Raw genomic sequence first — 11919 nt, 5'->3', positions numbered from 1 at the left:
CAACAGTTATAAGTAAACTCTTCAAGGCTATCTCTCTTAAGGCGTGCCTTCATTGAAATACCCATTTCCTCTTCCTCGACATTACAGACATGATTTATAAAGAAGCAAATGAAGTACAATGATCTTCATAGTATGTCGAGAGTTTAATTTCAGTGAACGCGCCCTCACATCCTCAATAATCTGAGTGGGTTTTCAGGACGCGCCCTGAGCATATCTGGCTCATATGTTAAGGCTTCTTCTTTCGATATGATTATCAAGGTCATCTGGTTGTCTTTAGCAAAAAGAAAATATGAAAGTTGCATTAGAAACAAATGAGGAAGATGAGGCTACAAAGTATTTTTGACAGGGTGCACGCTCGGGGGGTAGATCACCTCTCATTAGTTCCGTGGTGTTACATATTGCCACATGAGTGAGATATATGGCTTTTCCTAAAAATCAGAGAGATGCTCAAGATCAGGAAAACACCCATGTTTAAGAAAACGCTCAACTTCAAGAAAATGTCTCTGAGAGTGAGATGCCCTTTATCAGATACCACTTCGTGAGATGCCTCGCTGAGAGATATTTCAACAAGAGATAGTTTCTGTATCCCTTGAGCTTTGTTGAAGATAAAAGCCTTCTAAGAATATTGATCTTTGATTTAGTTTTGTTATATGAAGATTCTATAGAAGATCATTGTCGAGGTAGATGATCCTCTTATAGAGGACGCGCCCTCCAAGGATGAATACCCTTGTCGAGGTAGATGCGTCTCTTACTGAGGACGCGCCCTCCAAGGATGATTCCCTTTGTCGAGGTAGATACTCCTCTTACAGAGGACGCGCCCTCCAAGGATGAATACCCTTGTCGAGGTAGATGCGTCTCTTACTGAGGACGCGCCCTCCAAGGATGATTACCATTATCGAGGTAGATGCTCCTCTCACAGAGGACGCGCCCTCCAAGGATGAATACCCTTGTCGAGGTAGATGTGTCTCTTACTGAGGACGCGCCCTCCAAGGATGATTCCCTTTGTCGAGGTAGATCCTCCTCTTACAGAGGACGCGTCCTCCAAGGATGATTTGCCTTATCGAGGTGGATGCGTCTCTGACAGAGGACGCACCCTTCAAGGATGAATACCCTTATCGAGGTGGATGCATCTCTGATAGATGACGCGCCCTCCAAGGATGATTTCCCTTATCGAGGTAGATGTGTCTCTTACAGAAGACGTGCCCTCCAAGAATGAATACCCTTGTCGAGGTAGACGCGCCTCTTACAGAGGAAGATCCCTCCAAAGATGATTGCCTTTGTCGAGGTAGATGCTCCTCTTACAGAGAACGCGCCCTTCAAGGATGAATACCCTTGTGGAGGTGGATGCTCCACTTATAGAGGGCGCATCCTCTAAATGATTTTCCTTATCAAGGTAAACGCGCCTTATATAAAGGACTCGCCCTCCAAGGATGAACACCTTTTGAGCAAAACGCCCCTTATAAAGAGGCTACACCCTTTAATGAAGTTAATTATTTGAGGAAGACGCTGGCACTATAAAGGGCGCGCTTTTTAAAAATAGATTATTGTAGAAGGTCATAAAAGTTTTGACTTTGGTTTGAATAAATGACTATTGATGGAAAAGACGAGAGCAGTGGTTTGGAGTTATGATTTGGCAAAACGCAAGAAATCAAATATGGAGTGGTATTGTGTCATCGGTGGAAGTATCACTCTCACCAGCAAGGCACGTCCTCCTTGTATCAAAGATTATGTATTATTTCAAGAACAGAGAGCTAGTCTTTTATTCTGGTCGCGTTTTTCTTAGAGCGCACCCTCATATGATGACCTTTTCAGTTTAAGGCGCGCCCATGAGAAACCAATATTAGGATGAAAAAGTTAGAGAAAACTCTCAAATCTTTGTTAATGGATTATGCTTTTTCAAGGTATGTGAGGTGCACACTTTTGTACGATTTCTCTTGTTTCTTACACTGAGTTAGCTCATGTCAGCTTAGAGAACTGGTGCATAAGTGGTAAATCTCTCTAGACAAACCTATGTTATAGCCATAAAGAAGAGAAGTGGCAGAGAGTGATAGATGTTACGTTGTGGGGTGTGAAGTGTTCGTATGGATTCATGACACGCGCATTCATCCAAGGCGCGCCCTATCATGTTCATAAAAGAAATAGAGCAGGATGAAGAAAGAGGAATGAATAAGTTCGTAAGGGTATACTCTCAAAATTGGTAGACGCTCATACAAAATTTTCAAGTTTGTCAGGGAGTTTAAAATTCCAATCCCATGTTCAATAGCATATAGAATTTGGGGGTAGTTGTTATGCCCAAAATTTGCTATAAACCTTGTTCGGGTCAAAATCGGGTCAATTGGTCAAAATTGGGATATTGGTGCCTAAAATTAAGGAAAAGATAAGGCATCTATTTTAAGGAAGAAGGCTATAGATGTATGAAAAAGGAATTTTGAATGATTTCTTGAGCTGGTCCCTAACCTATATATGTCTTAGGGCGTGCCCTCACTAAAGGAAGTGAATTTCAACATATTATTTGGACGAGTTCTTTGGATGCATCAACGAGGGAAGGAGGTTATTATTACTAACATATTTGTTGCAGGTACTCTATAGAAGAACTCATTCTTGTAATGCAACCACAAGAAGGCGGTGTCCGTGGTCAGAGACCTACAGGGGTATGCCTGGACGGAAGGCCTCCTCCTGTAGTCAATGAGTGTCCTCATTGGGGATGTGGGGTAAAATCTGGTGTGTGCTTTGGGAGCTCTGTCTCTGTAGTCAACGGGTGTCCTCGTTGGGAGACTTCGGAGTATCATGCACTTTGCACCCAAAAACTTGGGATCACTTGTCCTGCAATCTACTAGGGACTCCTTATCCGGGGGACAAGAATGCGTCCAACATTTGGGGTGAATCACGGCTATAACTGCGTCTACGGATTAGAGAAACAGCTGGTAGCGGAGGGTTATCCTTGGTCAGGGAGATGCCTTATCCCTGAAGTCTCGAAGACGTGGATGAGCCTTGGACCTTTGTGGTTGGGCCTCATCCGCGGACATTCCTAAAGCTAGTAGAAGACGGTTTCCAGTAGGTTTCCTACTGGGTCTCGGGACAAGAGATCTAATCACATTAGATTTCTTTTTCGCGAAGAATTATGTTAGCTTGATTCCCTAAATAGGGATACGTAGGCAAATTGCAGGGGATCGGAAGCGAGAGTCATAAGGAGCCACCACCAACTCTAAGCAATCTCAGCCCCTAATTCATCACTACCATCACACTCTGCTCACTTTCCAGCCAAAGAACCACCATGGTAGATCTTGATTGGCGACGAACCTCAAATTTTGTTGATACCAAATTCCTCCGTCAATATTATGCACTGGGAATAATTCAGTAGTTTAGGATTTACGAGTTATTGAAGTGACAAGGGTCAGAATATACACATTCAATACATCAAGCGTTGATGTGTATATTTTTTTTTCTTTTAAGAATTTATGTGTACAAATAATCATATTTCAAGGTCTATGATATAATTAAGCCTACCAATTTTTACGATATACAAAATTCCCATTCAGCATTTCATTAATCATTTCAACAACACAAGACATAAACAGGTAATAATTACACAAAAAAATGTATTACAAAGTTACAAGACACAATAATTTCATAATCATATAGAACTAGCTAGCCAGAGGCTCGTTAAAAACCAAATAAACAAAAATTAAACCATGTCTGATTTGTCAAAAGTCTTGAGATGTGTCGTTGGTGGTGAAGGATAAGAAGCTATCGCAATATCGCTACCAGGGGGAGGCGTTGGGATTCCAAAAACTTGAGCATTGGTGCGAACATCTTGACGCCCTTTAGCTCTTCCAAGAAAGTAACAACCAAATCCAAGAAGCAGAGAGAACATAATCAATGGCAGAGATATTACTATAACCATACCCATTTTTTATAAGTTGAGATTGTGTTGAGACAGGAGTACAAATTAGAGTTGTGTTGTTGAACTTGGGATTCAACTTGGAAGTGAACATGTAGAGCAGAGGAGTGTGTATTTAAAGTATATGAAAGTTGTTTCTAGAGTTCCTAACGGTCGCCTTAGTTTAACGTTAACTCTTCTTTGGAGTATCCTAGTGGCATTTATGAGCTGGCATTTATGAGTCGGTACAACCGGCTATTTTTGGATCTTCTCTGATTATTTTATTTTGTTTTTGGGAGAAAAATAAATATTTGCTAAATATAATCATGTTTTAATTTTTGATGTTTAAATTAATCGAATTTTGATTGAGATTTAATTATATAATGTCATTAAAATTATTTTCAAATATTATATCATTGAAAACTACCATTAATCTATTTTTTATGTAATTTTCAGTTTTTTAAAATAATAAATGAATAATTTTTTGTTGTTTATCAAAAATTGGTTAATTCGATCACTGAAAAGTCAAATATAACAATTAAAAAGGAACACGAGGATTAATAAGAACTCAAACTGAATTATTTTAATTTATTTAAATAATCAAAATATTGAGGAATAAACCGCAAAAACTTTTACAATAATTTACTCATGTTTTTAAATAATACACTATATAATTAACTACATTTCATAGTATTCGAGAAAAGTACTCCATATCAAAATCGAATAAATAAAAATATAAAGCTTTATTTTCATAAGTATATGACTTTTAATATTTATAAATGAAATACAATATTATTAATTATGTTCTTAATTTTGATAAGCCTTTTACTACCATCTTAAAATAAAAATGCTTAATTTTTTTTAATTATAAACTAGTACTCGATTATGGGTTTTCTTTTCTTTTATTTTTACCCCTACTCAATTTTCTAATTTTTTTAATTTTTAAAATCGAGCTTTTTCTGATTAATCAATTTTCACAAGAATTTAACCCGAGTCAAGTAAAAAATAAACTGAAAAAAAATAAAATAGTATCAGATCGAGAGTACTTGATCGATTCGGATTTTCAAATAAAGTCTCTACTAAATTTTGGATTGAACAAGAATCGAACTTCCCAACAAGAATACCACTAAAGTTAATTTTTAACATCAGATGTTCAACTGATCAAGAACATCCCTATACCCGTTTTAGAAAGACAGGATTCGTGGCTGTGGCTCTATGATGAGAAAAAGGAAACTTCACGGTTAAAAGTTGTTATCGAAAGTTAGTTGGTGAGTATATTACAACAGACGCCAGGTTTTGGAGAAAGATTTGGGCACTGGAAGTACCGGGGAAAATTATATTTTTTATATGAAGAACGTGTAAATCTTGTTTACCAACGGCAATAGCATTAAGAGACAAGAGGGTTGATATTGATAACAGATGTTCCTGGTGTCATACGGCAACTGAGGATGCAATACATGTTCTTTTTTAGTGCTCTTTTGCAAGATTAGCATGGGATGCACTGGGTTTTGCAGACTGGGTCCAAACGGTACCAGGTGAGACAATTCTAGACATGTTTAAGCGCTTGTTTACAACTGGAACAATGGAACAGTGTGTGTTAATCGCAGCTCTGTGCTGGAGTTTGTGGAATCGTAGGAACAAGTGGGTATGGAATAAAATTGACATGTCGGTGTTTGGTACTAAGAGTGTTGCGATAAATCTGTTAGAAGATTGGAAAAGAGCTCAGCAGGAAAAGGTCAAGTGTACCCCAACCATAAACTCGAGGAGTAGGTGCTGGCAAAAACCTCCAGTGGGATGGGTTAAAATAAATATAGATGCAGCAACGTTTATGCAGGATAATTCAATTGGGATTGGAGGAGTAATCCGCGATGATAGGGGAGACTTTGTACGTGCTATGTGTCAACAAGTGGAAGGGTTATGGCAGCCGAGGGAGGCTGAGGCTATTACTCTCAGGGAGCTTTTGTCTTGGACGAAGAAGTATGGATTTGTTCGGTGTGTGTTTGAGACCGATTCGAAACTTCTTGCAGATGCTTATAATTGAGGGAAAGAGAATTCTTATTTTCATTCTATTGTTAGTGATTGTATTGAGTTAAGTAAGCACTTTGAGAATGTGCTAGTACAATTTGTGCATAGGTCTGCGAATGTAGTAGCTCACTGTTTAGCTAGGGTTTCTCATTCTGAGCCAGACTTACGGGAATGGAGTACTGTTGCTCCTGAATTCCTTATGGATGTAATCATTGCTGATTCTGTTTAATGCAAGTACGTTTGTTTCAAAAAAAAAAAAAAACATCACCGGGTTGGTCGAGGATCGTCTTGATTTAATTTTACATAATACTCATCCGTACCTAGCAAAGTTAAATTTGAGAAAAAATTATATATAAACAAGATATGTACAGTTAATTCTAAGAAAAAATAAGCTTGTAAATATTATTCTCTCCGTCCCCTCAATTTTTTATATCGGGGACGGAAACTCCGCACGTACTTTAATGTTTTTATTAAAAGTAGTTGCATAATTTTTTAAAAATTTTTTTCTTTTAAATAAAAATATAATGTTCTAATTTTTATATAAAAATATTTAAAAATAAATTCCGAAACTATATTTTATAATTGCCTTAAAATACATGTCAAATATGTGAAAAAAAATATAAAGAAATGACGGGGATGAATGTAATATTAATTAACTGTAATGTAATTTAGTCAGTTTTACTGTTTTAAAGCTAAATTTTATTTTTGTTTCAAAAAAAAAGCTAAATTTTATTTTAAAATATGAATATTCATCTTTGATTTCTAATTTTTTTGATAAACAATTAAATTTGGGTCGACTAGTGATCGTAGACACTCCTGTCTTCCCTAACAAACTCATAAACAGAAATTCAGGAGTGACAAAGCTTGAGATCCAAATTAATCCGATGGCTGCACCAGATTTATTATTCTCTGTGAGAAACAACTTTCACATTGGAGCGTACCAAGCTGCAATTAACTCTAGCACCAATCTCTCCAATCTCTCTCCCGATGAAGCTATCGAGAGAGATTCTCTCGTTTACAGATCTTACATCGCTCAGTCCAGTTACGAGGTCTCCTCTCTCTCTCTCTCTCAATTTTATCTCATCTTTCCGTAGTATTCTTTAATTTTGATCATATGTTTGTTTTTTGAAATGTATAGCTTGTGATTAGCGAGATCGATTCTTCTGCTGCTACGCCTCTCCAGGCCGTTAAATTGCTGGCATTGTATCTATCTGATCCTGGAAACAAGGTTCGACAAATATTGTTTAATCGCTTTTGGAGAAATGTTGTTTGATTAGATTGATTTATTTTAGTTTGCTTTCCTCAGATATGAAATTACTATTTGCAGTCGATTTACAGTTATACTTATTATGTATGTTGTGCATCACGATTGTAATTAATTTGCTAGTTGTATGAATTGGCATCATCATTGTTGTCATTGTTATTGTTAAAGTCAGATAGTTGTTCTGCTATATTTAGCGTAATAGGATATGCATTGTGATGTTAGTATGTTGCTCAACTAAGGATTGGCATCATCGTCTCTACTATAAATAAGTTTTCTGTTTTCTCAATAGTTAACTTAGTATGTTATGCATTGGGATTGTAATTATGTTGCCCTTGTAAGCATTGGCATCAACATCTGCAAAAGGTATTTCCCTTTTCGAAAACTATTATATGATTGGCATGTCTTGAATAACTAGAGTTAGGATTGTGTTGTGTTTTGGATGAATGATTTTACTCCATTAGCTTTTAAAAGGTACTTGTTCCTTTAAAGTTTATTGCAGAAAAAATCATCTTTATGATAGATGAATATAGTGTAAGAAATGATTAAAGACGGCCATGATATGATATAATATATATGACAATACTGATACAATTTGAGGTAAGTCGTCATATTATTTTTGTGGTGAAACACGTATGCACAACCTTATCTGTATGTAGGTTTGCTTCCAATAGCTTTATGTTTAAACTATATTTTTCTTTAGCTTTGTGAGTTTGATAATTTTAAAGAAAAGGAAAGTGATGGACATGGATTTGACAGCTAATCCAAATGGCTGCTTGTGGTTAGTTTAATTTGTATATATTCTACAGGAAAGTACAATCTCAAACCTACATGAGTGGTTGTCAGATCCAGCAATCGGAAATAACCCAATCCTTCGGACCATTGCTGGCATCATATATATGCATGAGCAGGATTATAATGAAGCTCTGAAACACACACATGCTGGGGGAACAATGGAATTGTGAGTTCTCTTCTTTACTTAATTATTCTGAATAATAAATGTTACCCCAAGCAAGAGCAAAAATATTTCAGGGTTTAAATTGTCTTTGGCTAGTTCATGCATACAACTCATGCTAACATCAAGTTAGCTCTAAGTGACCATGATCTGTGCTTGCAAAGATATGTTTCTTATTTAACACATAGGCATGATAATTTGGCTATGATTTTTGCTGCTTCAGTCATGTCGGCTATATAACTTTCTAAAGATACAAGACATATTTCATAAATTGTTAAATATATGTACTGAGTTAAGCATACATGTTTAAACAAACATCAGAAACATTATAAGCAATAATGATTCATAGAAAATTATTAAATGCCAATTGAAAAAATATGAAAAAAAAATTGTGCATCACCAGATTATATAATATTATAAGATGTTCATTGTATAATATTTATATATGTATTGTGTAACTTATAAATCAGTAAACTATTGACTTTATTTTCTTCTGGAACTTTTGCCATCTGCTACTCTTCCGACTTCTGATTTTTGTTTGTTTAATTAGTAGTGACTTTTTTGTTGAAGTGGACAAAATATATTATTTGTGTCTTATTTTGTGATATAGTATACGTGTGTGTCTCACTTTGATAAGGTGTACGCTCGTCTTGGACCTAGGCTCCACCGGGCCCTTTGCACCCATCACCTTAAATAACATTCATCAAGAGAGCTGTACTCAAGATTAAAATGCTTTTTACGCACAGTAATTCGCTTTAGATTTTACAAAGTTATGGTGCTTCTTGGATGTGAAATATTATCAATTTGTGAATTGGAGAGCTCTGGGGATGTGTTGGCTATAAAAGTATTTGCAAAGACGATATTTGACATGAAGACTGGAGCTTACTTTCTTATTACCGAAGCTAACCATTCTGGTAGGAAAGCATAAAGAAATTACATATTGTTATTATACAGTGTTCTACATTAAGGAATGCTTGCATTTACTCAGTAGCATAGTTTTTTTTCTTTTGTTTTTTTAATATTCCTGACAATGCAGTATGCTTCTTCCATCTATTTAGTGCTTGTTTGGCAACTCTTTTAAATAAATGAAATGGTCGAATTTATTTAGAATTGAAAACTCATCTAAAATATTGGTAAATAGTTGCTGTAATTGAATACAATTGTTTTTTAAGCCTTCACTGATTTCATTTTTCAGGCATGCTTTGAATGTCCAGATATTTCTTAAGATGCACCGAACAGATTATGCAGAGAAGCAACTGAGGATTATGCAACAGATTGACGAGGACCATACATTAACTCAACTTGCAAATGCATGGATAAACCTGGCTGTGGTACGTACCCTTTTTTCCTATTATATATAGGCGGGAGGTTTTCAGTATCTTGAGTAAGTGTTTTCTTGCAAGTCAGGGTGGCTCAAAGATTCAAGAAGCGTATCTCATATTTCAAGATTTCTCAGAGAAGTACCAGATGACTAGTTTGATTTTGAATGGGAAGGCAGTTTGCAGCATGCACATGGGAAATTTTGATGAAGCTGAATCATTATTGCTTGAAGCACTAAATAAGGCAAATGTTTTATTGTTATATTTTGACTGAATTTTTTCTATGCCTTTCTTACCGAGCTGCCAATATTGATTCATTAGGAGTCAAACATCTATATAGTTGTTCACTTATCAGTCATCTGATTATTCTTTTCATATTACCATTCAACCTTTTGATCTCTTTTAAGCTGTGTTTCAGTTTATCTCTTACTTGGTTTACCATCTTTAACATTTCCTTCTGTATATATATGTTTTCTGTGGTTGGTGCAGGACACAAAGGATCCAGAAACACTGGCTAATATGGTTGTGTGCTGTCTTCATTTAGGGAAACCCTCTTCACGTTATCTAAGGTAATCAGAATTACCAATCCCTTTGCTTTCTTTTGCGCTGTGCACGTACATAATAGCAAGTATTTAGATATTGAACACAGAATTATAGTACGGTGCAAGTTCTTTCCAACAAGAAACCACGCTGTCAATTTTTTTGAGAAACTATCAGATCACGTGCATTTTGTATGACTTATATGGAAGTTCGAGTTTCATTCGTTTTTATATCTAGATTCATATTTGAATTTGAGTTCTGTTTTAATATAGTTGTAAATTTCGTGGTTCATCCAAAGCATGTCAGCTTTTGTGAGGGCAGTAAAAAGTAATGCGCTAAACTGCGTAAGTATTCCTAAGATCCCCCAATTATCTAGTGCTTTATACCCAACTGTTTGCGTGTTTGTGGAACTATAAGCTGCAAAAAAATATATTACATATCTATTAGAGAGACGGTTAAACGGTTCTGGACTTCACAAGCTTTTTTCTAAAATCTGTTTGCATAAAAATTTTGTTGGCAATATTTTTGTTTGCAGGTGGTTCTAGTTACTTGAGCAAAAACTTCATTGTTCTTATTCTGTCTGTCAGGCTGTTATTGAATATAAACCATTATGTTTTTAATTTATTTTGCGGTGCCATATCATTCATGGTATCCTGCCAATGGTATCAAGTACCTATCCCTGTGTTAAGTATCAGTATATTATGAGAAAGGAAATTGTGAAATTAAAGGCATGCTTATAAAAACATCTCAATCTACTAGTCTACTACTCCTACTAGCTGATTTATATTATATTGGGGGCCTGGCACACTCCGTTTAAGTTATTTAGTTCGCAGGAGCGGCTGTATCTCTAGTGCCCTTTAATGTTTATAACTTTAGTTATATATTTAGTGTCGTTTCACATTCACACAGGATTTTGTTTCACATTTACACAGGTGTCGTTTCACATTTACACAGGTGTTGTTTCACATTTTCACAGTTACACCTGATATGTTGGAGCTCTAGTTTATCAGTTTTTTTCCCTTTTTCTTGCTTGATGATATAATTTCTTCAGTTTCTTACTTTCTTATGTTCAAGCGAGTCAAAACTCACACCTGCCTGTCAAATGCAAGAATGTATATCTGAAGAAATAATTCCATTGTCTGATTTTGCTTTTGCAGCCAGTTGAAACTTTCACAGGCAGATCATATGCTCGTTAAATGCATATCTGCTGGAGAGGAGGCTTTTGATAGAGCAGTTCAGACGGTTGCTTAACGGTGGATGAGGCATCACCAATGAATCAACTGGAGCAATACATGACCGAGGAAAACTAAAATACCTTGACAGCTATCTTGTAACTAGAAAACTGGCACCGCTAATTAATCTAGTACTCGATGCCGAGTCATTGTCCCCAAACTTGCAGAGGAAGTTAGCTTTGAATCCAAGAATGTGTGGGATCCCTGATTCACCTCATTGTGCTTAACCTTCATAAATATTTTTCGTTTGAACGAGTTTACTAGCTTTCCTTTTGCCCAGTTCAAAGAATTAGGATCATTGAACATTTCTCCGCAATCTGTTTTGATATGGTTACTTGAATTGTTTTTATGAACCCAAATTAGGATGACAATAAAGTAGGTGTCCCTTTGTATATGAATATTTTTTAACTAACTGTGTGTCTGAAGTGCAGTTTGTCCAGAAAGAAAGTTTGAAGTGCAGTTAAATATTAGATATTGATATTAACAAATCAACTAATTGAATAAAGGGTCAAATCTCCGGTCTTCCTTCAAGTAGAGATCATCAAGTGATATGTTGATATCTTGAATTAAGTAAATTTACATGTACTTGTTTTATTACAATGGTGAATGTAATTCAGTATAAACCTATATCACTAAATCAGATTCAGCACTCACAATAAAGGCACTAAATCAGATTCACAATAAAGGCACTAAATCAGATTCAGTAT

General features: G+C 35.9%; 3 protein-coding genes across 4 annotated transcripts; 2 read left to right on the top strand and 1 right to left on the bottom strand.

Moving 5' to 3' along the window:
* Positions 1-3505: 3505 nt before the first annotated feature.
* LOC141667976 (uncharacterized) lies at positions 3506-4037 on the bottom strand. The gene has a single exon (XM_074474629.1). It carries the CDS (start codon positions 3908-3910, stop codon positions 3686-3688), a length of 225 nt encoding a protein of 74 aa, XP_074330730.1. The 5' UTR covers positions 3911-4037; the 3' UTR covers positions 3506-3685.
* Positions 4038-5432: 1395 nt separating this feature from the next.
* LOC141665080 (uncharacterized) lies at positions 5433-5921 on the top strand. The gene has a single exon (XM_074471063.1). It carries the CDS (start codon positions 5433-5435, stop codon positions 5919-5921), a length of 489 nt encoding a protein of 162 aa, XP_074327164.1.
* A 775-nt stretch (positions 5922-6696) lies between these two features.
* Positions 6697-11610, top strand: LOC141668155 (coatomer subunit epsilon-1-like). 2 transcript variants are annotated; one of them, XM_074474864.1, is made up of 7 exons: positions 6697-6954; positions 7044-7133; positions 7976-8127; positions 9317-9452; positions 9529-9684; positions 9930-10009; positions 11138-11610. In XM_074474864.1, exons 1-7 carry the CDS (start codon positions 6790-6792, stop codon positions 11229-11231), a joined length of 873 nt encoding a protein of 290 aa, XP_074330965.1. In that variant the 5' UTR covers positions 6697-6789; the 3' UTR covers positions 11232-11610. The 2 variants fall into 2 exon arrangements, with proteins under 2 accessions (XP_074330965.1, XP_074330966.1); XM_074474865.1 differs by lacking the exon at positions 11138-11610 and adding an exon at positions 10253-11102.
* Positions 11611-11919: the final 309 nt, after the last annotated feature.

Source organism: Apium graveolens, chromosome 6 (assembly GCF_009905375.1).
Source record: "Apium graveolens cultivar Ventura chromosome 6, ASM990537v1, whole genome shotgun sequence".
Classification (NCBI taxonomy): Eukaryota; Viridiplantae; Streptophyta; class Magnoliopsida; order Apiales; family Apiaceae; genus Apium; species Apium graveolens.
This window is presented reverse-complemented; position numbering and strand designations above follow the sequence as displayed.

Coding starts and splice junctions, on each gene's coding strand:
- LOC141667976 (XM_074474629.1), bottom strand. CDS start 3,910: ATGGGTATGGTTATAGTAATATCTCTGCCATTGATTATGTTCTCTCTG.
- LOC141665080 (XM_074471063.1), top strand. CDS start 5,433: ATGTTTAAGCGCTTGTTTACAACTGGAACAATGGAACAGTGTGTGTTA.
- LOC141668155 (XM_074474864.1), top strand. CDS start 6,790: ATGGCTGCACCAGATTTATTATTCTCTGTGAGAAACAACTTTCACATT. Junction 8,128..9,316: donor GCTGGGGGAACAATGGAATT/GTGAGTTCTCTT, acceptor TTCATTTTTCAG/GCATGCTTTGAATGTCCAGA. Junction 9,685..9,929: donor TGCTTGAAGCACTAAATAAG/GCAAATGTTTTA, acceptor TGGTTGGTGCAG/GACACAAAGGATCCAGAAAC.